Genomic DNA, 27,370 nt, shown 5'->3' with positions numbered 1-27,370 from the left:
TGTACCAGCTGTTCTTCAGTGCTAGTCTAAACGCGTTATCTTGCCCTGCTTTTATAGTTTTATGTCTAATATATATTCAAGTTGTGTTGTTGGAGGAGCTTCAGATGTTCCTCACCAGATCTACCCTGTAGCTGCTGAGTATCTGAAGCCTCTGAACTCTGGGCTGATAAACAGCGTATTATATTTCCGAGCGACAGTAGACGTGATATTTCTCCTGCGATGTTAACATCTCTTTATATCCTCTATATGGAAGTGGTTAAATCTCAACGGGGTTTGAAACCGACAGACGCATCCCTGACAGCAGATCATAAACCTGACAGCTGTGAACACTCAGGTGAGGTGAGGGGTTAGGGCTTACCACCATGGCGTTCTTGGTCACCAGCCTCACAGGCTCTGCGCTCTGATTGGTCAACTTGCCGGCCACCTGCAGGTTGATGGGCACGCTCTGCAGGTCAGGTTTGGTGATGGCTGCAGTTACCACGGCGACAGTGGGGGGCAGCGCCTTCAGAACCAGAGGTAGAGTCTTAGTGGTGAGGAGCGGCGTCACCATCAGTGTCTAAACACAGACAACATTACAACATTACAATATCAACATTTTTGACTTTTCTGAAAATCTCAACAGGTTGACTTTTCAAAAAATGTCAACATTCTGATTTTTTCCAAAAAATCTCAACATTTTCACTTTTCTTCTGAAAATCTCAACACTTAGGTCTCATTCACACCTAATAGTTCTCTGGTGCGCACCAGACGACAGTTTGTTGCATTGTTTCATTTCTCAGAAGGTTCGATTGGCGTTCACACGGCAAAACTCAAACGGACTATAAACTTTAAACACAAGTCATGTACACGGAAATGCTGTTCAACCATTGGTCAGACATTAAGGGGTAAAAACGCAAATCCCGGCAATTTCTACCAAAGCCTCCGCCATGGAGCATCGGCACTTTCGGCAGGTTATTCTCATGCTGCTGTTAATCTGGAGATCAACAGACACTAGCGGCCCGCACATATGATTATATGATCAGACAACGTCCGTTAAAAAACATTGTAACATAATGAGAGACGTTCTGCAGTCAGGAGGGCGTTTCACCGACGACAGGTGTTCTTACTTTTATGTAGCTGACTGAGCATTTTTACTTTACACTGTTCAACACTTCATTCTGCTTCACTCTTTAACAACCGCGGATGTCTTGAAAGACTCTTTCGCTAAAGATTTTGAATACATTCGCGTTCTTGTGACTCGTAAATACTACGCTTCCTATGTTTTGGTGCGGACTGCGTTCACACCAGCGATGAACCGCTCCAGATTTCACTAGCAAGCGCTCCGAGACCACCTATTTTAGCGGACCAGAGTCCGGTTGTTTAGTTCACTTCAGAGGACTGCGTTCACACCGACCCAAACGAACCGCACCAAGCGGCTAAACGCACCAGGGTTCGATTCAACCGGACTATAACAGGTTGGTGTGAATCTATGAAGGTAGATATGGTGCAAAATGCGAGAGCGTGTAAAACCTGATGTGAGCACTTGCAGAAAACAAATCTGAGCTTGTGTGCATACAGTTACACTTGTATGAAATATCCACGTAACTGTGAACCAAATTTGAAGCCACAGAAGAAGAAAAACATTTTTGTAGTTTGTAGAAAACAAATGAACTTAGTGATGAAATGTTCACTTGCAGAAAAATATATTTTCCATTACAACTGCAACTTGGTTATTACAACCTCTCAAATCAGCCATTACAACTTGACGAATCTGCTCTGTGGCAGAATACATCCACGACTCTGCGGCCTTGACTTGCCACAATTTTCACCTGTAGATGTGGGGGGAAGGAGGGGGGTTGGAGCCAAGGGGCGGAGCTATCAGAACGCCGAGGCTCGGGTCAGTCACACAGTCACAGCCATAGTCAGGTCGAACCGGATGACTGCGGGGCTAACGGTTCGTGTCGCTACCAGTCCGCTGACATGGCGGCGCGTCAATCAACGGTACGTTTTTCCCATTACTTGCCCAGTATTACTTTGAATATTATTATTGTGATTGAGGATTAAATCCGCTTTGAAGACCACCGTTTTATATCGTGCAGTTTAGCGGCAAAATAACGTCAGTTAGCCAGCTAACGCTAGCTTTGTTGAGTTTATGCTAGCTAAACAAGAAGTGGTTGTAGTCTACAGCAGTAATTAATATATTATAGCCTACTGCTTTGGCACTAACGGTTGATAACCGTTTATGAAAATAAAATCAATTGAACTGTACTGAAATAATGACAAGTTTTATAATTGTCTTGGGCTCCTGCTGTGTTTTTAAAGCCTTTGTAAATTATCCATGCTATTTTCTATTTAGCTAACGAAGACTTCAGAATCTTAAAATCCCTTCACGTTTGTATGCAATTGTGCTAAATTCAACACTGGAATCAAGCAAATATTAATACGTTTGCATGACATTAGTTATTTATATTTTGCATCACTTAATTAAACGTTTAATACATTTAAGTCAAGCTAAGGTACATGTGATGGTAGCTAGTTAGTGCTCTTAACTGTGAGGCCTCCTCCAAACAGCATAATAACCAGACTGTATCATTAAAACTAAGTACCAGTTCTAGATCCTTGACTTTAGACAAACAATTCAAAAGACAACATATATTTACAGACCAATCTTTATTTGTGCCTCTTAACCTGAGATATTAGTTATACAGTAATAGTATTGACCATCTAAAAAAACTGAGCAACTCAACAGTCAACTTTATATTTCTTATTGTCTAAAGCATTTATTATTTTCATTTCCCCCTCTCATATTCAGTGTGGACGGATTGAGACAGCGTGGTGTCCAGAGAGCTGCAGAGACTTCAGGGAGAAACCTCTGTGTGATGGACGGATTGAGACAGCGTGGTGTCCAGAGAGCTGCAGAGACTTCAGGGAGAAACCTCTGTCTGATGGACGGATTGAGACAGCGTGGTGTACAGAGGGCTGCAGAGACTTCAGGGAGAAACCTCCGTGTGATGGACGGATTGAGACAGCGTGGTGTCCAGAGGGCTGCAGAGACTTCAGGGAGAAACCTCTGTGTGATGGACGGATTGAGACAGCGTGGTGTCCAGAGAGCTGCAGAGACTTCAGGGAGAAACCTCCGTGTGATGGACGTCTGTTGGTTTGGAGAGGACTGAGGGTCTTTCCTCAGCGAGGAGGACCAGGCCTGATGGAGGAGCCCAGCTGATACCAACTGCACAGGCCTAGTCTGTCACTTTATTTGACTAAATGTGTTTACTTATACATTTAATAGGTTTACACCTTCTGTCCATATGTGCTTTTTGTTTAAAACATGTTTGATTCACTTTTGGTTCACATTTCAATAAATTGTATTTGTATTCCTTTTGTCCATTATTCTTACTGAACATGTTAGATTACACATTCACATCTGACTGAAGATTGGCCCCATTTATTTGTGACGTTGCAAACTCTGCGGTACAAGGCACAAGTGATGTGAAGCTCATAAAGTGAGGCAAATAGAAATAATCAGCTGATGGAGTGTAGATGTGGAAATAGCTGCATTCGATCAGCTGACTGTGTTTTCACAATAAAAGTAGTTTCTTAGTGAATGTCCTGTACTGGTCTTAAAATCTCATAGCATCAGCTTTTAATGTTCCTCTTGGATGTTCTTCTAGACCCTCAGAGAAGGAGAACATGTCGTGTCTTTCAGGCATGTCCTTTCCTAACAAAAATGACAGGAAACATAAAACATATTATTGCAGAACAAGTGTGTTATTTATGAAAGCGGTGTGTTTGTGTGTTTAGGGGCTGTTGATATAATTATTTTGTAATTGTAATGTTTTTTTTTATTTCAACAGAGCTTCAGAGACAATCAGATTATGAATGAACAGTATGAAGTTCATCAACATTGAAATATATGTTATTATCAAAATAATATTGAACTGTTATCAAAACGTAGTGCAACTGTAGAAGCTTGCTCTGTTGTCTCACTGAAAGAATCACTTTTACCACGTTTTTTACAGACAATATTGAGAGATAAATAGTAGCAGTTCTCACTATGTGTTAAATATCTTTGCCTTCAATACATTAAATTAGAAAGCTGACAAAATCATATTGTTAAATATCTAAAAATGTAACCTTTTGCATGGAAAAACCCCTCAACTTCACTGATGTGTAGGTGATCTAGTATTTCGTATTGTTTAATGGAATGTATATCAGTGTATTCAAGTCAATACTTCATTCATTTAAACCAATATCTTTCTTGATTCTTTGTACAGTATGAAAAAAGAGTCTTTGTACCTGAGCTGAAGTTCACTGCTGTGAGGAGTCCAGTTCTGTCTCTCACTCTCTGGTCCAGCCTGTCTGCATCACCTGGAAACCTTAAACCAGGGGTGGGGAACCTTTTTCCTCTCAAGGGCCATTTCAATTTTTCCGACATCCTCCGAGGGCCGTACAAATGATTGACCTCTGCTTAAAAATACTAAAATCCCAGCGCATTAATTTGGCCTTTCTTTCATGCTGTGTGCAAAGAAAACGCAACCCCTTAATCCAGATATTTTACCATGACTCATGCATGCACGTGCACGGTTGTGGCATGACCACCAAAACAGAAAGATATGGACACAAAATGTGTGCAAATGTATTTAGTTTCCTATCCATGTGGACATGATTTAAGTGGGGGGGGGGGGTCCTCACCTCCTCTAGGGGGGTCTGGGGGCATGTTCCCCCGGGAAGATTATTTTTTAAATGTTGAAGTGAAAAGCATCAATCTGGTGCACTTTGAGAGCAACATTAAGAGATCTATGGATACATCTCTCAACACCCATATGAAACAGAACTGTAAGCAGATTTATTTTAACTATAATGATCATATAAAGATGTGCCTTTACCTCACTGGTAGTAGAAAAAGCTTCTTATATTCGTTAGCATAGCTAGCTAACCAGATGCTAATAACAACACAGATCGCCACTGGGCTTTCAACTAAAGACACAGCCACGCAGAAACTGCGGCATGTGGACAGCTCCTTATGGGTACTGCAATTTCCGAAGTGCTGGAGCGACGTTCTGTTGCTCTCCGTCAGAACTGCACCCCTGTCAGACGAGACATATACCACGTGATGACACGTTAGGCTCGTGTTGTGTTCAAGGACCCTGACCTTGGCCAGGAAAAACAGGCACTCCCTTGTTTAATTTTTTGCGGTCTAGATTTCTTTAATTTTTTTCTTTTTTGCGTGTGTTTATCAATTACCTCGAGGGCCATACCAAATTGTCTCGCGGGCCGTATACGGCCCGAGGGCCGCAATTTCCCCACCCCTGCCTTAAACAAACAGATATATATGTAAAGTACCATGTGTACAAACAATATAACTGATTCTCTTCTGTTGAACATGTTGGATTGTGTATTGTCCGAGTCAGGGGCCTTTTTATTTTACTGTAACTTTGGAAGTTGTGTTACCAATGCTTACTGTTTATTTGATACCCATTTGGTAATGCAATTAATAAAAACAACAAGGTTTGGGTTCGTTCTTCAGACGACTGTGACGTTAACGTGTAAGCTCGATAATGAACTCCAGCTCAACCAACCATATTGTAATATCTAAGTAATCATCTTGAAATATGACATTAATAATTGTAATATACACACATCTTATTGTGAGGTTGATTTCACATACACTACTTCAACATTAGCTTGTCTACATACTTGAGCATAGCCAATTTAAATTAACCTTAGCGATGCATATAGTTCTACCTACATAATAAAATATCTCTACGTTACAAGGATGATCTTATTTTATCAACCTCAAACAGAAGCCGTTTGTTCTACAGTATTATCCCACTTAACATTTGTCTATTTCGTTTTAACTTTTATATATACAGTCTATGATTTTAACTTGGAGGCTACGATTAGCATCGTTAGCACCGATGTAGCTACCACTCGCTTACACGCTAACCCAAGCCTTAACATTCATTACGTAGCTGATTAAAATCATTAACACATCAATAAGTACTCGAATTTCACTTACCGCAAAACCGCATGCATGCACCGTCTGTTTCAACCGCAGCGCGAGTCACAATAGTCCGATATATAAGCATGAAGACACGGACCGTTAGCCCCGCAGTCATCTGACCCGAGCCTCGTCGTTCTGATAGCTCCGCCCCTTCGCTCCAACCCCCCTCCCTCCCCCCACATCTACAGGTGAAAATTACTTTAGCGACACATTTATCGCAAGAAGTGTAGCAAAAGTCAAGGCCGCAGACTCGTGGATGTATTCTGCCACAGAGCAGATTTGTCAAGTTGTAATGACTGATTTGAGAGGTTGTAATAACCAAGTTGCAGTTGTAATGGAAAATATATTTAGAAAAATATATATTTTTCTGCAAGTGAACATTTCATCACTAAGTTCATTTGTTTTCTACAAGCTACAACACTTTTTTTTTTCTTCTTCTGTGGCTTCAAATTTGGTTCACAGTTACGTGGATATTTTATACAAGTGTAACTGTATGCACACAAGCTCAGATTTTTTTTCTGCAAGTGCTCACATCGGGTTTTACACGCTCTCGCATTTTGCACCATATCTACCTTCATAAAATGCAACCTTAGATTTCTTTCTGAAAATCTCAAAATGTTTCTGAAAATCTCAACATGTTGAAAAATATCACTCGTCTCCGGCTTCAGTTTATTTTTTTCCAATTGACTTTTTTCCAGGATGATTGGGGGTAACATTATATTATATTACATTTAAGAATTCATGACAACAAGGAATTAATTGGCAACAACATTTGACTTAAGGTCTCATATCATTGTTAGGCATAAATTATGGATCTCAGATATATAAAAATACATAAAAAAACATGTCTCTGAAGTGTTTTGCTCAAAATACCAAACAGATCATCCATTTCAGAAATCCCTCATATCCCTCGGTTCCAGCTGTTAGAGAAACGCTGATTCTGGGTCCTGAGCTTGAAAAAAAAAAAGAAGGAGGGGGAGCTTGTGCCTGCTCAGAACTCTCCCAGCAGAAACTCAGCTAAATGCTGCCATGATGAAACTCCATATCATGTTCCAAACCACATCAAGGATTCTCTCTGAAACAGGATGGAGCTCAAACTCTTTCTCAGGTTTACCACAAGGTGACTTCCTTTTGATTTCCTGCTTCTTCACACACACTCTCTCCAGCAGGTTAGCTCTGAGTGTTAGCATGCTAATGTGAACACAGACCATATTACTTCCAGAACACGTCTCATTGTTTCTGACAGCAACGTTTCTGATTGGCCCGTGGGGGTAAAGCCCGCCCACATTTTAGTAATGTCGTCATGACGCAGCAAATCTGGATCAGCTCCGTTGTTCCCCGTTTTTAGAGATGTGGGTACGGAGGAGAAGAGAGAGGGGTTTATTTCAGACACTTTGAGAGTCTCCTGACACACGGGGGACACACCGGGGACACACCGGGACACAGCGTGGACACATGGTGATGTAGAGGGGACATCACTTTGTGAGTCTCCTGACGCACCGGGTCACACGGTGATGTAGAGGAGACATCACTTTGAGAGTCTCCTGACACACCGGGGACACATGGTGATGTAGAGAAGACATCACTTAGTGATAGGGGTTTCACCAACTAATCGACTAGTCGACTACCTTTATCACTAGTCGGCGCTGTAGGCCCTAGTCAACTAGTTGTGAAAAAAATTGAGGTAAACGAGGTGCTGCAAAATGCTTCAAAACACGTCCGACATTCTTATGTATGGCAGTACTTCAACAAAGATGTAACCAACTCCACAGTGAAGTGTCAGTTGTGTACAGCTGTACTGAAGTACAACAAAAATACATCTGCTATGCGCAACCATCTGAAGATGAGACACCCGCTGCCGACAGCTAGCACTAGCAGTAATGCTAGCACCAGTGAGCAACGGACCGGCGTCAGCACAGGACAGAGGCAGACGAGCAGCAAAAAAACGGGTCAACAGTGATGCGGATGATGAGCTAGGGTTTACTGCCAGCGGACACCGCATATCCCCACAATGGATAACCCACTGGAGTGGTGGGCAGAAAACGTGCACCGCGTTCCCCGTTTAGCCAAGCTTTCGAGGAGCTACCTGGCTATTCCAGCCACAGGCACCCCGAGTGAGAGGGTTTTTTCCCTGGCAGGCAACACTGTCACCCGAAAGCGGTCAAGCCTCCTTCGATGCGTTGGTGTTCCTCAACGCAAACCAAAAATCTGGAAAGGTGGACGTTATCGTGGAGGACAGCGAGTAAAGTGCCACGCACTGGATTTACGTGGCATTTCAGTAAACAGTTTTTTGCTGTCGATTTTGGTGAGTCCAGTTACTGTTTGTTATTTACTAAGTCCAGTTACTGTTTGTTATTTACTCAGCCATCCATCCATCCATCCATCTTCTCCCGCTTATCCGTGGTCGGGTCGCGGGGGTAGCAGTTCCAGCAGAGAGCCCCAAACTTTCTTTTCCCTGGCGACATCAACCAGCTCTGACTGGGGGATCCCAAGGCGCTCCCAGGCCAGCGAAGAGATATAATCCCTCCACCTGGTCCTAGGTCTACCCCTTGGTCTCTTCCCAGCTGGACGTGCCTGGAACACCTCCCTAGGGAGGCGCCCAGGTGGCATCCTAACTAGGTGCCCGAACCACCTCAACTGGCTCCTTTCGACGCGAAGGAGGAGCGGCTCAACTCCGAGTCCCTCCCTGATGACCGAACTTCTCACCTTATCCCTAAGGGAGACACCAGCCACCCTGCGGAGAAAACCCATCTCGGCCGCTTGTATCCGCGATCTCGTTCTTTCGGTCATGACCCATCCTTCATGACCATAGGTGAGGGTAGGAACGAAAATGGCCCGGTAGACAGAGAGCTTTGCCTTCTGGCTCAGCTCCCTTTTCGTCACAACGGTGCGGTAAAGCAACTGCAGTACCGCTCCCGCTGCTCCGATTCTCCGGCCCATCTCACGCTCCATTGTTCCCTCACTCGAGAACAAGACCCCGAGATACTTGAACTCCTTCACTTGGGGTAAGGACTCATTCCCTACTTGAAGTGGACAGTCCATTGGTTTCCTGCTGAGAACCATGGCCTCAGATTTGGAGGTGCTGATCCTCATCCCAGCCGCTTCACACTCGGTTACGAACGGATCCAGTGAGTGCTGAAGGTCGCAGACCGATGAAGCCATTAGAACCACATCATCTGCAAAAAGCAGTGGTGCAATCCTTAGTCCACCGAACTGCAGACCCCCTCCCCCACGACTACGCCTCGAAATCCGATCCATGTATATTACAAACAGGATTGGTGACAAAGCGCAGCCCTGGCGGAGGCCAACCCTCACCGGAAATGTGTCCGACTTACTGCCGAGGACCCGGACACAGCTCTCGCTTTGGGAGTACAGAGATTGGATGGCCCTGAGTAGAGACCCCCTCACCCCATACTCCCGCAGCACCTCCCACAGTAACTCCCTGGGAACTCGGTCATACGCCTTCTCCAAGTCTACAAAACACATGTAGACCGGATAAGCGTACTCCCAGGCCCCCTCCAGGATCCTTGCGAGAGTAAAAAGCTGATCCGTCGTTCCACGACCAGGACGGAATCCGCATTGTTCCTCCTCAATCTGAGGTTCGACAATCGGCCTGACCCTCCTTTCGAGTACCTTAGAGTAAACTTTCCCGGGGAGGCTGAGTAGTGTGATGCCTCTGTAATTGGCACACACCCTCTGATCCCCCTTTTTAAAAAGGGGAACCACCACCCCGGTCTGCCACTCCTTCGGTACTGTTTCCGACTTCCACGCAACGTTGATGAGACGTGTCAACCATGACAGTCCCTCAACACCCAGAGCCTTCAGCATTTCCGGGCGGATCTCATCCACCCCCGGGGCTTTGCCACTGTGGAGTTGTTTGACGACCTCAGTGACTTCCCCCCGGGAGATTGGTGTTGATCCCCCGTCATACTCCAGCTCTGCCTCTAACATAGAGGGCGGAGTTGTCGGGTTCAGGAGTTCCTCAAAGTGTTCCTTCCAACGCCCTAACACTCCATCAGTTGAGGTCAACAACGTCCCATCCTTACTGTACACAGCTTGGATGGTTCCCTGCTTCCCCCTCCTGAGGTGTCGGACAGTTTTCCAGAACAACTTTGGTGCCGCCCGAAAGTCCTTCTCCATGTCTTCTCCGAACTTCTCCCACACCCGCTGCTTTGCCTCGGCCACGGATGAGGCTGCTGCCCTTCGGGCCTGTCGGTACCTTGCAACTGCCTCGGGAGTCCCCCGGGATAACAAATCCCTGAAGGCCTCCTTCTTCAGTCGGACGGCTACCCTGACCACCGGTGTCCACCAGGAGGTTCGAGGGTTACCGCCCCTTGAGGCACCTAGGACCTTGAGACCACAGCTCCCCGCCGCGGCTTCGGCAATAGAGGCTTTGAACACCGACCACTCTGGTTCAATGTCCCCAACCTCCACAGGAATGCCCGAAAAGCTCCGCCGGAGGTGTGAGTTGAAGGCCTCCTGAACTTGGGCCTCCTCCAGACGTTCCCAGTTCACCCGAACTACACGTTTGGGCTTACCAGGTCTATCCAGAGGCTTCCCCCGCCACTCGACCCAACTCACCACCAGATGGTGATCAGTTGACAACTCCGCCCCTCTCTTTACCCGAGTGTCCAAAACATACGGCCTCAGGTCCGATGATACGATAACGAAATCGATCATGGACCTTCTGCCTAGGGTGCTCTGGTACCACGTACACTTATGAGCATCCTTATGTTCGAACATGGTGTTTGTTATGGCCAATCCATGACTAGCACAGAAGTCCAGTAACAAAGCACCACTCCGGTTCAGATCAAGGGGGCCGTTCCTCCCAATCACGCCCCTCCAAGTGTCTCCATCATTGCCCACATGTGCGTTAAAGTCTCCCAGCAAGATTAAAGAGTCCCCTTCAGGAGCCCCATACAGGACCCTTTCCAGGGTCTCCAAGAAGGCCGTATACTCTGAACTGCTGTTGGGTGCATAAGCACACACAACAGTCAGAGTTTTCCCCCCCATAACCCGCAGGCGTAGGGAGGCGACCCTCTCGTCCACTGGGGTAAACTCCAACAACGAAGCACCTAACCGGGGACTTGTGAGTATCCCCACACCCGCCCGGCACCTCACACCTTGAGCAACTCCGGAGAAGAATAGAGTCCAACCCCTATCCAGAAGTAAGGTTCCAGAGCCGACGCTGTGCGTAGAGGTGAGCCCAACCAGATCCAACTGGTAACGCTCCACCTCCCGCACAAGCTCCGGCTCCTTACCCCCCAGAGAGGTGACGTTCCACGTCCCCAAAGCCAGCTTCTGTCGCCCGGGTCTGGTCCGTCGAGACCCTCCGCTTTCACTGCCACCCTTCTGGCAGCGCACCCGACCCCATCGATGTTTCCCGTAGGTGGTGGGCTCAGCCATGTAACACAAATTAAAATGCAGTGTTTAATGTAACTGTATGAGTTCCGATATAAAATACAGTTGTACACCTCTCTTTGTGTGTCTTTATTATGACGTAACGACTAGTCGACTGCTATTTTGAAAAACGTGTCGACTAGTAAATATTGGTAGTTGTGAAACCCCTACTTAGTGAGTCTCCTGACACACCGGGGACACACCGGGGACACATGGCGATGTAGAGGAGACATCACTTAGTGAGTCTCCTGACACACCGGGGACACTCCGGGGATACATGGTGATGTAGAGCAGACATCAGAAAGTGACTTTTGCATGATAGGACACCTTTGAAACACAAATATATATTTGTTAGGAAACTCTTCCTGGTCCCCGGCTTGAGCTTCAATCTCAGGATCCATGTATTTATGATCCTCTCAAGAATGGAAGTAGTCAAAACAAAAAAAGTTCATATGTTGGTATTTTTTCTCAAAGTTCTGACTTTTCCTCCAAAATGATGGGATAGGAGCCCAGAACCTTTAGGGATCCAAACCACAACATATCAGAATAGATGCTCATGTAGTGAAACTTGACATTCTTTAGAGAGGTTTAGCAGAGGCAGGTCCAGGCGGACTCACCTTTGGGTACATCAGGGCCATCAGTGCCCTTTGACCTTTCTCAGGAACCACACTGCTTTTGAACATTCACCCAGACCTCTATACCTCTCCCCATTCATCAGAAAAACATACAGAGGAAATTAAGTTTGACTGCAACTGGAGCAGATTTATTTCAAACATTAAACACAATATAAAAGAAATCCACTCTATTTTAGAGGTAGGTGAAAACAACACACTGGCAGACCATCCTGGATGTGAGTGCTTAGTCGTGCCACTCTGTGAAACAGTTCTTCTTGGCAGTGAGGCACAGAGGGACCTGGCACTTCCTGCAGTAGACAGGTGTCTTCACCCTCTTGTAGCCAGCATCTCTGCACCTCCTGCAGTACCTCCTGGACTGGGTGCCATCTTCCCCATAATACATGGGCATGCATGTGAGCGGTGGGGGGGATGGTGCGCTGGGGTCTAACGCGGGGCCGGGGACCCTGGCTGGCATGAACCTCCGAGGCTCTGGTCCTCTGTCCTTCTCCTCTCTGCTGCGCCACCTGAGGGCTGGAGACCCACCTCGGGGAGACCTGCGGACACGCTTCATGAGGTTTGAAGAGGCTTTCCCTTTTCCTTTGGACTGCGTGTCTTTGGGTGATTCAGATCCAGGTGAGGAAGATGATGGCTGAGGATGTGAGGTGGGAGCAGAAGCCATTTTAGGATCGTACTCTTCATCACTGTGAAAACAAAAGTGGAAAACAAACAGATGAATTCACTGGCTTATACTTTTGAAAATGTAACTCCAAACAGACGTAACACTAACTGGACGTTGAGGTAAATGATTCCTGTACTGGGGAAGTTACCATCCAGCTTGAGTGTGTGAGTTCACTTCATTCACTGCAGGACAATAAGGTGGGTCGATGAATAAGTACTCGATAAAAAGAGAGAGATGACGTCCCTTCCTATTTCATGTTATTATAATGACTGTTTTAAGGGATGCCAACAAGATAAAGCAAACCCTCTGGAGAGCTGTTTGTTTCTCAAAGCATATTCATGTATCAAGAATCATTTAGCTGACTTAACGTACAAGGTGATAAATCTCTATGAGCGGCCCAGCCCTTCGTATATCTTTCTGTACGTGGCCCTCGTGAAAACAGTTTGCACCCCCCTGTCTTACACCAGATCAATAAGTAATGGACCAAAGAGATGACGTACCTTTCCACTGGTGGAACATCATGATGTGAGTGCCGGCTGTGCGGGCGTCGCTCCGGCTGCAGGAGGTCCTCGCCGTCCGACGCTGAGTCGACCAGATAAATGTCTGCCCCGATATCTTCAGCCAGAACGACCAGTACCTCCTCAGGGCTCTGCTTTCTGCCTGCCAGCTTGGCAATGTGCTTATTTGGCAAAAGAGTAAATAACAATTCCTAAATGCAAAGAAATCACTGTGCTGTGCGTTCTGATTCTCCACGCAGGGCCGTACCTCTGGAGCCAGCAGGGCCGGACCTCTGGAGCTGCCAGGGCCGGACCTCTGGAGCCGCCAGGGCCGGACCTCTGGAGCCGCCAGGGCCGGACCTCTGGAGCCGCCAGGGCCGGACCTCTGGAGCCGCCAGGGCCGGACCTCTGGAGCCGCCAGGGCCGGACCTCTGGAGCCGCCAGGGCCGGACCTCTGGAGCCGCCAGGGCCGGACCTCTGGAGCCGCCAGGGCCGGACCTCTGGAGCCGCCAGGGCCGGACCTCTGGAGCCGCCAGGGCCGGACTGGGACAATAAGTCAGGCCGGGAATTACACCCAGCCTGGCCACTACCAGTTTTTTGTGGCATTTTGCTGGATTTATTTGTCAATATTTACAGCGTTGCTGCCCATAGTGATAGCCCTCTAATTTAAATCTACTACCCAAAAATAAACATATGGACATGGGTTACTATTTTAAAAAATGTGCAAATCTATTTAGGAACCTATTCATGTGAACATATTTTAAGTGGGAGTGAACCTCAAATCCTATAGGGGGGTCCGGGGGCATGCTCCCCCGGTAAGATTTTTTTTTTTTTTAAATGTTGGACTTAGATCTCATTCACACCTAATAGTCTGCTCTCTGGTGCGCACCAGACGACAGTTTGTTGCATTGTTTCATTTCTCAGAACGTTCGGTTGGCGTTCACACGGCAAAACTCAAACGGACTATAAACTTTAAACACAAGTCATTTGCACGGAAATGCTGTTCAACCATTGGTCAGACATTAAGGGGGTAAAAACGCAAATCCTGGCAATTTCTACCGAAGCCTCCGCCATGGTGCATCGGCACTTTCGGCAGGTTATTCTCATGCTGCTGTTAATCTGGAGATCAACAGACACTAGCGGACCGCACATATGATTATATCATCAGACAACGTCCATTAAAAAACATTATAACATAATGAGAGACGTTCTGCAGTCAGGAGGGCGTTTCACCGACGACAGGTGTCCTTACTTTTATGTAGCTGACGGAGCATTTTTACTTTTCACTGTTCAACACTTCATTCTGCTTCACTCTTTAACTAAACAACCGCGGATGTCTTGAAAGACTCTTTCGCTAAAGATTTTGAAGATATCCGCGTTCTTGACACGTAAATACTACGCTTCCTATGTTTTGGTGCGGACTGCGTTCACACCAGCAATGAACCGCTCCAGAGTTCACTAGCAAGCGCTCCGAGACCACCTATTTTAGCGGACCAGAGTCCGGTTGTTTAGTTCACTTCAGAGGACTGCGTTCACACCGACCCAAACGAACCGCACCAAGCGGCTAAACGCACCAGGGTTCGATTCAACTGGACTATACAAGGCAGGTGTGAACGCACCCTTAAATGCATCAATCTGGTGCACTTTGAGGAGGAAATAAAGAGACGAGACTAGATCTATGGAAACACCCACACGAAACAGAACTGTATACATTTAAATAATCATAAAATCACAATAACATATCCAATATGAAAAAACATTGAAACTTATATATTTATTTGTTTTTGGTTCATTTATAGTGAGTGAGTGTGTCTGTGCTCCTGAATCAGCCTCTCCCTCCTGCCCCTCTCCCTCCTGCTCCTCTCCCTCCTGCTCCTCTTTGAGGCAGCAGCAAAGACTAGTTTTAGCTCTCAACCCGTTTAAAAAGTTTTCTTACCTTTTTTCACCTAGTTAACTTTTCTTTTTTTTGTTATTCATGCATATTTCACTAATCACTCCCCCCTCAATTGGAAATATGTGTTTACATAAATGGTGACCAAACCGTTTGGGACCCACTGAGAACTTAGACTAAGTTAACTATCTAAGCACTCAGAGAGTCCTTTACCTCACCTGAGCTGTAGTTATCAGTCTCTCAGTCTGACAGCAGAGGACTCTCCTCCACCTTGTTGTTGAAACAGCTCCTTATATCCGTTAGCGCAGCTAGCTAGCACCAGATGCTAACAACAACAATACACGTAACCGGTGCGCGCGCTTTCTCTCTTGCTCACGCCACACATACACACACCCGAGCTTGAATGACACACAGAGACCAATCGAGGGCATTAGTATGATCTGTATGAAAGTGGCCATGTCGGCAGGCCACATCATGTAGACAGCCAGTCCCCCTGTGAGGCAGACCACATCATGTAGACAGCCAGTCCCCCTGTGAGGCAGACCACATCATGTAGACAGCCAGTCCCCCTGTGAGGCAGACCACATCATGTAGACAGCCAGTCCCCCTGTGAGGCAGACCACATCATGTAGACAGCCAGTCCCCCTGTGAGGCAGGCCACATCATGTAGACAGCCAGTCACCCTGTGAGGCAGACCACATCATGTAGACAGCCAGTCCCCCTGTGAGGCAGACCACATCATGTAGACAGCCAGTCACCCTGTGAGGCAGACCACATCATGTAGACAGCCAGTCCCCCTGTGTGAGGCCGGCCACATCATGTAGACAGCCAGTCCCCCTGTGAGGCCGGCCACATCATGTAGACAGCCAGTCCCCCTGTGAGGCAGACCACATCATGTAGACAGCCAGTCCCCCTGTGAGGCAGGCCACATCATGTAGACAGCCAGTCCCCCTGTGTGAGGCAGGCCACATCATGTAGACAGCCAGTCCCCCTGTGAGGCCGGCCACATCATGTAGACAGCCAGTCCCCCTGTGAGGCAGACCACATCATGTAGACAGCCAGTCCCCCTGTGAGGCAGGCCACATCATGTAGACAGCCAGTCCCCCTGTGAGGCAGACCACATCATGTAGACAGCCAGTCCCCCTGTGAGGCAGGCCACATCATGTAGACAGCCAGTCCCCCTGTGAGGCAGACCACATCATGTAGACAGCCAGTCCCCCTGTGTGAGGCAGGCCACATCATGGAGACAGCCAGTCCCCCTGTGTGAGGCCGGCCACATCATGTAGACAGCCAGTCCCCCTGTGTGAGGCAGGCCACATCATGGAGACAGCCAGTCACCCTGTGAGGCAGACCACATCATGGAGACAGCCAGTCCCCCTGTGTGAGGCAGACCACATCATGGAGACAGCCAGTCCCCCTGTGTGAGGCAGACCACATCATGGAGACAGCCAGTCCCCCTCTGTGAGGCAGACCACATCATGGAGACAGCCAGTCCCCCTGTGTGAGGCAGACCACATCATGGAGACAGCCAGTCCCCCTGTGTGAGGCAGACCACATCATGGAGACAGCCAGTCCCCCTGTGTGAGGCAGACCACATCATGTAGACAGCCAGTCCCCCTGTGTGAGGCAGACCACATCACATCATGGAGACAGCCAGTCCCCCTGTGTGAGGCAGACCACATCATGGAGACAGCCAGTCCCCCTGTGTGAGGCAGACCACATCATGGAGACAGCCAGTCCCCCTGTGTGAGGCAGACCACATCATGGAGACAGCCAGTCCCCCTGTGTGAGGCAGACCACATCATGGAGACAGCCAGTCCCCCTGTGTGAGGCAGACCACATCATGGAGACAGCCAGTCCCCCTGTGTGAGGCAGACCACATCATGGAGACAGCCAGTCCCCCTGTGTGAGGCAGACCACATCATGGAGACAGCCAGTCCCCCTGTGTGAGGCAGACCACATCATGGAGACAGCCAGTCCCCCTGTGTGAGGCAGACCACATCATGGAGACAGCCAGTCCCCCTGTGTGAGGCAGACCACATCATGGAGACAGCCAGTCCCCCTGTGTGAGGCAGACCACATCATGGAGACAGCCAGTCCCCCTGTGTGAGGCAGACCACATCATGGAGACAGCCAGTCCCCCTGTGTGAGGCAGACCACATCATGGAGACAGCCAGTCCCCCTGTGTGAGGCAGAATCAGACACTTAGCAGGCCAGGCCGTCGGGAAACCTCCCGGTCCTCCCGATGGCCAGTCCGGGCCTTTCTGGAGCCCATTGGTCGATTTGGGTGATTGACACCTCTTTGCAACCATTAGAGCCAATAGAATCGAGGGGCAGTTCATAAATCCATCTAAACATTACCATTGGTCAGTTAGAATGACGCTTACGCAGCATGAGGAAGAAAGGAGGAGGAGGAGGTAAGATGTGTTTAGAGTTATGGCTCTGAAGTTGTGCTGCTAGCTCAGTGGGTTCTGGTCGCATAGTGATGACACTTACACCCATGGAGTCTGTGGAATCTCAGCTTTGTGCAGATAGCGTGAAGTCGGAAAAATCGCTATCGCCACTTATGTGCTAATGTAGCGTTAGCATGTTTTCGTTGAGTGCTGATTTAGACGCTTGGTGTTGCAATTGTGTTTCGTTGAAGCTCAAGAGGTCATTCATGAAGTGGGGAGGTTTCATGGTGATATCTCTCTCTCTGTGTGTGTGTGTGTGGTGTGTGTGTGTGTGTGTGTGTGTGTGTGTGTGTGTGTGTGTGTGTGTGTGTGTGTGTGTGGTGTGTGTGTGTGTGTGTGTGTGTGTGTGTGTGTGTGTGTGTGTGTGTGTACCTGCTGAGGGCTCTGCTTCACGTCTCCTCCTGCAGGAGTCTGGAGGTACAGCTTCCCCTCCGGCTCCTGCTTCATCAGCTCCTTCCTCAGCTGCTCCACCACCTTCTTCTGCAGGAGAGGAAGAGGAAGAAGAGAGGAGATCATCAGGACTTCTGACTAGTGTTAATTTCGTTGACTAAAACAATGACGAAATATGTTCGTCAACGACCTTTTTTTCCATGACGAAAACGAGACGATGACGAGACGAAATCATCATGCAATATCGTTGATGAAAAGTGACGAGACGAAAATGTAGTTTACTAAATAAAAACTATGCCAAAATCTCTCTTTACTTTCGTTGACGAAAAATGAGGAGACGAAATATTATCAAAGAAAACCTTACATCTCTGATAGTCAGTTTTTCTCCCAACAGTTCCATTTCCTGTGCTGCGGCTGGGCAGCAGCTGTGTGTCCGCGCTGCGGCTGGGCAGCAGCTGTGTGTCCGCGCTGCGGCTGGGCAGCAGCTGTGAGTCCGCGCTGCGGCTGGGCAGCAGCTGTGTGTCCGCGCTGCGGCTGGGCAGCAGCTGTGAGTCCGCGCTGCGGCTGGGCAGCAGCTGTGAGTCCGCGCTGCGGCTGGGCAGCAGCTGTGTGTCCGCGCTGCGGCTGGGCAGCAGCTGTGTGTCCGCGCTGCGGCTGGGCAGCAGCTGTGAGTCCGCGCTGCGGCTGGGCAGCAGCTGTGTGTCCGCGCTGCGGCTGGGCAGCAGCTGTGTGTCCGCGCTGCGGCTGGGCAGCAGCTGTGTGTCCGCGCTGCGGCTGGGCAGCAGCTGTGAGTCCGCGCTGCGGCTGGGCAGCAGCTGTGTGTCCGCGCTGCGGCTGGGCAGCAGCTGTGTGTCCGCGCTGCGGCTGGGCAGCAGCTGTGTGTCTGTGCTGCGCGCGGCGGTACATTTGAATTACACCGGGCAGCGGCACACTGAACTGTCAGGAAGACTCGGGTCTAACTCGTGGTCTAACTAACCTTATTTAACAGAAAATGAAATGGCAACAACAGGGCTTGGGAGCAGTGGTCGCACTCGCGTTAACCGAATACCCCCCCGTCAGCGCGAGTGATTGATCAATTGTGCACTCGACGGGTAATAATGGATTATGACGGAAATGTTACGATCCTGTCCGTCAAAATGACTGACAACGAAAAGTCTAAAGCCACCACTGCTTGGGAGAAAGAAACCATGTGATATTTGGGCCCATTTTCGCTACAATGAGGCGGAGAAAAAAGCGAATGCATTGTTTCATCAGAAGGGAAGCAATGTGGCCAAAACACAGCTGGTACAAACACCACAAACCTGATACTCTCTGCAAAGCTGCTTAATCATTCAACCTGTTTTTCATCAAATAAGGACAAGATATAATCCTATTTATTTATATATACTAAAATGACAAATTATTGGTTTTGGCTAGACTAGTTTGACTAAATACTTATTTATATATTTGTTGAATACTCAACAGTTTTCATTGACAAAAAGTAGACAAAATAAGACTAAAATGCTCAGACTTTTAGTCGACTAAATCTTGACTAAATAAAAACAGGATGAAGGTGACTAAATACAGGGTTCTTACACCTTTTCCAAAGTCAAATTCAAGCACTTTTCAAGCATTTTCAAGGTGCATTTTCCAGCTTTTCAAGCATCTTACAGCTGTTGTAAATTACATATTTATATACACATACTCAAATGATTATTTCCCTACCTCACATTAAATCAGATGTTCTTTATGCTATAAACAACCAAATGTGTGTTTCGTGATAGCCTTCTACACGAGGATGAAAAATTCAAGAAAATAAAACTAAGTTTAATATTTCAAAATGAGTGATCTGTACGTAGACTGGGCCTCCCATATAACCTGGCTGAGCCGATATAAAACAATCAGCCAAATAACTTTTCAATACATTATTGATTACTATTTTTGAGGTACTTTTAGGTTGGAAGTGAACATAAGTCAGAGGTACATGGTGTACTTTTCCTCCACTACATGTATTTAATACTTTTAGTTACTTCACAGATGTGGATGAATGATGTGAAATATAATCAAGTGTTGAATCAGACTTTAGTTCCACCTGGAGTAAATCCACCAGCTACCCTGCAGTATACAAAGTACTTCAAACTAGCTGCACCTTCACCAGCTTTGAGAACACTTTCATGATCAATCACTATAAAACATATCATATATATTATTCTGAAATGGACCAATCTGCACAACGACTACTTTTACTGTCGCTACTTTCACTATATTTTGATGATCATACTTTTCTACTTTCACTTGAGGAACATTTTGATTGCAGGACTTTTACTGTAACAGAGTATTCCTACACTCTGGTACTTCTACTTTTACTCAAGTACAAGACCTGAGTACTTCTACTTTGACTCAAGTACAAGATCTGAGTACTTCTACTTTTACTCAAGTACAAGACCTGAGTACTTCTACTTTTACTCAAGTACAAGATCTGAGTACTTCTACTTTTACTCAAGTACAAGACCTGAGTACTTCTACTTTTACTCAAGTACAAGACCTGAGTACTTCTACTTTTACTCAAGTACAAGATCTGAGTACTTCTACTTTTACTCAAGTACAAGACCTGAGTACTTCTACTTTTACTCAAGTACAAGATCTGAGTACTTCTACTTTTACTCAAGTACAAGATCTGAGTACTTCTACTTTTACTCAAGTACAAGACCTGAGTACTTCTACTTTTACTACAAGATCTGAGTACTTGTACTTTTACTCAAGTACAATATCTGAGTACTTATTCCACCTCTGGTAGTGCATTAGTCTGAATTGTAGCCACAAAATCACGCAGAGCTGCATAGAAATAGCCTCACAATGGTAACAAGTGGAAAATAATATTTACAAATGTGTACAATGATTTGTAGGTAATGCTACTCAAGACACCTGACTTATACATCTTCAAAGGAAGACTGTGTTCATTCTACAATTACATGGGATTAAAGCAACATGTAGTTTTACTTGTATAATACTTCAATTTTATATAAAAGACAGTTTGTTTTCATCTGTTTTCAAATAAACAAAGTATTGGCTTTCAGAATATTAAACTTGTTTCGGCAAATTCAGATGATAAATACAACTTTGAAGCTTCGGCATAATTACAAGCAGAGAACTAATGTAACATCACAGCAAGCAACAGCCGGTGTTTCTTGTGAGTGTTTCCCCGGTACACAAACGCAAAAATACACAAACACACTCGCGAGCTTCCCCCAGACCAGTAATACAAACGAAAATGTGTCTTCGGGTCAATGTGACTGATTTCGAGAGAGCAAGTCACATTTGGTTTAGGCACGAAACATACTACCAGTAGAAATACATTGCTTTCAAAATCGCTCTGTGTCGAATCAAGAGATTATATTTCGTGACTATAACACGAAATGCCGTGAGTGCTTCATCCTCTGAACACCACAGGATGGCGACTGTAACGCACATAACATAGGTACGCTCCTCTGAAATGATTGTCCCCTGCAATTATTATTAGCCCTCAATCGAGTTCGCCATTCAGCTCGCTAACGTTAGCTTCAACAAACATAACATGCAACGTTAGCCTAATCTAAAATGCTCTTCTACGGCGTACCTTTCATGTGGCTCGTCAGCGCAGACTCTCGCATCGTTATTTGTTGCAAACTTTGCAGGAGGCTACTCGTGGGCTTGACCCTCGTCTTAGCCATGGCTTGTATTTGTCTTCTGCTAGCCAACGCTCGTTGAAACGGCAACCTCCTGGCACACAGTCATCTATCACTCATCAGAATGCCCAGGTCACATGCAACACAAACACTTGCAGGTCGCGCGCATAGCGCGGGAAGGCCGCAGCGGAGCTGTTTTATGTAGAAGCGAAGCAATTATTTTAATCTAAAAAGCGAACTATTCAGTCAGACAGCAATTTATTGTACAAGTAAAGTATTTACATTTTCAAGCACTTTATCTCAATTTCAAGCACCATTCCCAAAATTCAAGCACTTTCCCAACCTTGAAAACACCACGTCAAATTTCAAGCATTTTCAAGCACCCGTACGAACCCTGTAAATATGACTAAAACTAAAAAGGAAATTTAACACAGGACTAAGACTAAAACTAAATTAAAAAATAGCTGACGAAATTAACACTACTTCTGACAACACCTTGAACTGTGAAGTAATCCGAAAAATCTCAACATTCTCATAATTTTGAATTTTGAGAGGACTGTGTGTGCGTGTGTGTGTGTGTGTGTGTGTGTGTGTGTGTGTGTGTGTGTGTGTACCTGCTTCTCGCTGAGTGCTGTGATGTTAGCCTGCAGTTCGTGGAGCTGCTTCTTCAGATCTGCGTTCTGAAAGAGAGTCAAAAACACGACACGCTCTAAACTCTGATTCTCTCATGAGTTTAAATAACTGCAATTATAACAAGCACGTTAGAGGGGTAACATGGGGGGGTAACAAGGGGGGGGGTAACATGTGGGGGGGGAACATGTGGGGGGGGTAACATGTGGGGGGGGGGGGGGTAACATATCATATGTCTTACCTGAGGGTCCTGCTTCATCTGGGACACCAGTTTCTGCAGAAGAAGAAGGAGACAGTCAGGAAACACACAGAGCACAGTGACACCTGCTGGCCACACGGCACAGTGACACCTGCTGACCACAGAGCACAGTGACACCTGCTGACCACAGAGCACAGTGACACCTGCTGACCACAGAGCACAGTGACACCTGCTGAGCACAGTGACACCTGCTGGCCACACGGCACAGTGACACCTGCTGGCCACACGGCACAGTGACACCTGCTGACCACAGAGCACAGTGACACCTGCTGACCACAGAGCACAGTGACACCTGCTGAGCACAGTGACACCTGCTGAGCACAGAGACACCTGCTGAGCACAGTGACACCTGCTGACCACAGAGCACAGTGACACCTGCTGAGCACAGTGACACCTGCTGAGCACAGTGACACCTGCTGAGCACAGTGACACCTGCTGGCCACACGGCACAGTGACACCTGCTGGCCACACGGCACAGTGACACCTGCTGGCCACACGGCACAGTGACACCTGCTGGCCACACGGCACAGTGACCCCTGCTGGCCACACGGCACAGTGACCCCTGCTGGCCACAGAGCACAGTGACACCTGCTGGCCACAGATCACAGTGACACCTGCTGGCCACAGAGCACAGTGACACCTGCTGGCCACACGGCACAGTGACACCTGCTGGCCACACGGCACAGTGACACCTGCTGGCCACAGAGCACAGTGACACCTGCTGGCCACACAGCACAGTGACACCTGCTGGCCACACAGCACAGTGACACCTGCTAGTCACAGAACACAGTGACACCTGCTGGCCACAGAGCACAGTGACACCTGCTGGCCACAGAGCACAGTGACACCTGCTGGCCACAGAGCACAGTGACAACTGCTGGCCACAGAGCACAGTGACAACTGCTGGCCACACAGCACAGTGACACCTGCTGGCCACACAGCACAGTGACACCTGCTGGCCACAGAGCACAGTGACAACTGCTGGCCACACAGCACAGTGACACCTGCTGGCCACACAGCACAGTGACACCTGCTGGCCACACAGCACAGTGACACCTGCTGGCCACAGAGCACAGTGACACCTGCTGGCCACAGAGCACAGTGACACCTGCTGGCCACAGAGCACAGTGACACCTGCTGGCCACAGAGCACAGTGACACCTGCTGGCCACAGAGCACAGTGACACCTGCTGGCCACAGAGCTAACTAACATGAAGATTCACTTAGAGATAGGGATGGGTATCGTTAGGATTTTATCGATACTGCTTATCGGTATTTTTCGATATTCTTATCGATACTTTTCAATAATTTGGTGCTCAAAATTATAGACATGAATACAAGATGTGAAGATTAAACAGTCATTTTGTTGTAATTTTCTTGCAGAAATAACTGTATAACCAGGGGTGCACATAACTTTTTTGCCCTGGTTCTCAAAGGAGCACCTGGAGATGTTGCTTGGTGCTCATCCTTAAAATGAAATAAACCGTAACTTTTGAGGGGGTCTTGACTTTATTTGCCAGACACACGGCACTGAACACACATGCAGAGGTGAACACAGAACACACATGCAGAGGTGAACACAGAACACACATGCAGAGGTGAACACAGAACACACATGCAGAGGTGAACACAAGACAACATTAGCACGAGCAGTAATCCTACAAGCTGTCATCACTCCCCTCCTGACTGTCCTCCTCACTGTCTTCCTCTCTGTCAGACATGGTAGCTGATGATGTAGGCCTACTTCTTTCTCTCTGGTTGAGTCTGTGATTAGCTGCTTGCATCCACAAGTCAACAGCTGGGTTTGGGTCGAAAGTCTCTGTTGTCATCTTAGACAAGTGGATGTAATCAAATAAGTATGTGAACATAACCAATAACCTACCATAGTCAATAACAAATGAATGTAACTTATTTTATTTGTGTTGTTCATTCATATCTTATTTTACCTTAACATTTATTTATTTATGCATTTTTTTTTAATCTTTCCAGTTTTAAAGGATATGTTTTGTTTACTGTCCTATAGTATACATTGGAATGATTTAAAACCTGTTTATCCCAATAATTATAAAGGAGTGCCTTGGAAATATGTGTTTACATAAATTGTGATCAAAACGTTTGAGACCCACTGAGATAACTTAGACTAAAGTGAACTATCTAAACACTAAGAGTCCTTTACCTCACTGAGCTGTAGTTATCAGCCTCTCAGTCTGACTGGAGAGGACTCTCCCTCCACATCATTGTAGAAACATCTTCTTCTTATATCCGTTAGAGCAGCTAGCACCATATTCTAATTCTAACAACAGCGCTGGTACCGGTGCACCCTCCCTCTCTCCCTCGCTCACTCGCACTTTGGCTGTGAGCTGCGGGCGCCAGATAAGCCAACATCCCCCATTTTCATCACTTACAGCGCCCATCGTACAGGGCAAATGAAACGTGTAACCGGGATGAAAAGGGTGTTACATTTACTTAATTATGAATGTTGTTACATCAAGGCCGAAAATTAGGATGAGCCCCAACGGTCAAAAATGTTTTTTTTCCCTCCCAGAGCTGCCAGCGCAGCGCCTCCCCAGATCTGGCGCCCTAGGCGAACATCTATAACGCCAGTGCTACGGGCCGGCCCTGAGTTCATATGCAACTTGCAAATATCTTTCTCTCTCTCCTCTCTTTTCCCTTCTCTCTTTTCTCTCCTCTTCTCTCTTTCTCTCTCTCCTCTCTTTCTCTCTCCATGTTGGTGCGCAAATGCGCCTTTTTTCAAATGACCCGGTGCTCTTTTTTTGGCAGAGGTGCGCATGCGCACCTGCGCACCAGTTATGTGCAGCCCTGTGTATAACTTACATTAGCTTCTCAAAGCAGACACAAATAAATAAAATAACTTAAAGAGGCCTGGCTCGCCCGGTCATGCTTTTGGGGTTTCCCTCAGACAGAGGATGAAAAGAGTAAATCAGTTACATCTTCATCCAGACATTTCAAATGGACAACCTAGCTCGACAAGAGACCCTTCAAACATTGGCCTACAGTGACATCATGCAAAACTGTGATTGGGAATTGAAGGAATTGGTCAAAAGGCTAAGATGGCAAAAAGATAAAGGCGAGTGCGTATATTATTCTGGATTGTACTTTTAAATCATCACAAAATGAATGATGTGCTGAACTGAAACACGTCAAACTGTCTGAAGGTTTAAACGTAGAACAAAGTATTTGAGCTTAAAATATGTCAATTCCTAGAAAACGACCAACAATTGCTGAACCATTGAAACGTTGACCTTTAACAACATTTAAATGCAGTTTTCCAATTCACAATGACATCTGTGAGTTTAACTGGTTTATAAAGCATTCAATGAAAGGCCACATTATTATAGGTGTAGGAGCTCACATCAATACACTGTCAGTGTTAACAAACAAACAAGACAAGGCGATGTGCCTGCAAGACTGCACTCAGGTAAACAAAACATATTACCCGTGCGCAGCAGCTAACCTGCCTGCGAGCCTTCGCTCAGGTCACATTTACACATGGCGGCGCGGCTGAAGCCCGCTAGCACTATTAGCACTATCGCTAGCAGCCACATCGTTAGGCTGCCGAAGACGCTGCTCCGTTTTAGATTCAATGAGTGTCTCGTTTGCAAATGCTTCATGAAGTTGCTCGTGTTTCCCTCTTTACAAGCAACTCATTGAGTACATACATTGCACCTTGCACTATCGCCACTACATGTTTTGAAGTGCACCCAGACCTTCGATGGCTTCGCTCTGTCCGCCATGCCTGCGGGAGTCTCACAACAATAATAAGAGTGCTGTTGAGAGAGATGACGAGTGGCATTTACAGTGGCCAATCAGAGGGGTCTCAAACCGGATACATCGCACGGGATGAGGGTTCCCAACCAACCAGAATGGTTCAAAGTTAAACTAAGGAAGTAGACGTAACACACATACCGATAGCAGCGCCGTTTGTCCAGCGGCTTAACGGTATACCGATACCATCCAATCAGGTACTGGTATTGACTTAGTACCGGTTCTCGATACCCATCCCTACTCAGAGGTCAGAGGTGTTCTCATCAGATGCTCAGCAGCTACAGGGTAGAAATGGCAGTGACATTCTTCTGACCTGAGCTCCTCCATCGATACCAAAATACAAATAAAAAATAGTGCAAGAAGTCGATATACATGGGAATAGAATATGATTCAGTTTAATATTCCATCTCTCACATACTTATGTGTATATAATAACTTGCTTTATATCTTGTTATTGTTATGTTTAATGTATATTTTCTATAGTTTGTGTTTGTGTACCTGATGGATCTGGATCTCCACCTTCAGAGCCTCCTGTAGCGTCTGCAGCTCCATCATAGATCCAGTCAGTCTGCCAGCTGATCGATCAGCCTACACACACACACACACACACACACACACACACACACACACACACACACACACACACACACACACACACACACACACACACACACACACACACACACACACACACACACACACACACACACACACACCACACACACACACACACACACACACACACACACACACACACACACACACACACACACACACACACACACCACACACACACACACACACACACACACACACACACACACACACACACACACACACACACACACACACACACACACACACACACACACACACACACACACACACACACACACACACACACACACACACATCACACACACACACACACACACACACACACACACACACACACACACACACACACACACACACACACATTATACACACACACGCCATGGCAGCCTGAGGTACGGCCCTATAAGGACTTCCTGTGTGATGCTGACAGTCATAATTCACCTTGAAGGTCAAACAAGGTCACAGTATCTTCAGTTTACCTTAACAGCGTCTCCAGTAGGAAAACCATCCAACTGAAGCATTAAAGT

The 27,370-nt window shown here is 46.8% G+C and overlaps 1 protein-coding gene across 3 annotated transcripts; it reads right to left on the bottom strand.

Annotated features, from left to right (window-relative positions):
- Positions 1-27,370, bottom strand: LOC117559797 (PHD finger protein 21A-like). Of its 3 annotated transcripts, XM_034236457.1 has the most exons (7): positions 27,323-27,370; positions 26,724-26,813; positions 22,423-22,455; positions 22,166-22,231; positions 17,890-17,997; positions 13,177-13,355; positions 12,120-12,698 (listed from the first exon to the last, which is right to left on the bottom strand). In XM_034236457.1, the coding sequence occupies exons 1-7, from the start codon at positions 27,362-27,364 to the stop codon at positions 12,242-12,244; spliced, it is 975 nt and encodes a 324-aa protein (XP_034092348.1). In that variant the 5' UTR covers positions 27,365-27,370; the 3' UTR covers positions 12,120-12,241. The 3 variants fall into 3 exon arrangements, with proteins under 3 accessions (XP_034092350.1, XP_034092349.1, XP_034092348.1); XM_034236459.1 differs by lacking the exons at positions 12,120-12,698; positions 13,177-13,355 and adding an exon at positions 1-502; XM_034236458.1 differs by lacking the exons at positions 12,120-12,698; positions 13,177-13,355 and adding an exon at positions 3-556.

The sequence above is a fragment of the Gymnodraco acuticeps genome, unplaced genomic scaffold, assembly GCF_902827175.1.
Source record: "Gymnodraco acuticeps unplaced genomic scaffold, fGymAcu1.1, whole genome shotgun sequence".
Taxonomy (NCBI): Eukaryota; Metazoa; Chordata; class Actinopteri; order Perciformes; family Bathydraconidae; genus Gymnodraco; species Gymnodraco acuticeps.
Note: the sequence above shows the minus strand (reverse complement) of the source record. Positions and strands in the feature narration are given on the sequence as shown.

What these genes read in the sequence shown, in the direction of transcription:
- LOC117559797 (XM_034236457.1), bottom strand. Translation starts at nt 27,364, where the DNA reads ATGCTTCAGTTGGATGGTTTTCCTACTGGAGACGCTGTTAAG. An exon ending in AGATGAAGCAGGACCCTCAG is followed by an intron (nt 22,232 to 22,422) that starts GTAAGACATATG and finishes ACTCTCTTTCAG; the next exon opens with AACGCAGATCTGAAGAAGCA. An exon ending in TGAAGCAGAGCCCTCAGCAG is followed by an intron (nt 13,356 to 17,889) that starts GTACACACACAC and finishes TTGCCAAATAAG; the next exon opens with CACATTGCCAAGCTGGCAGG.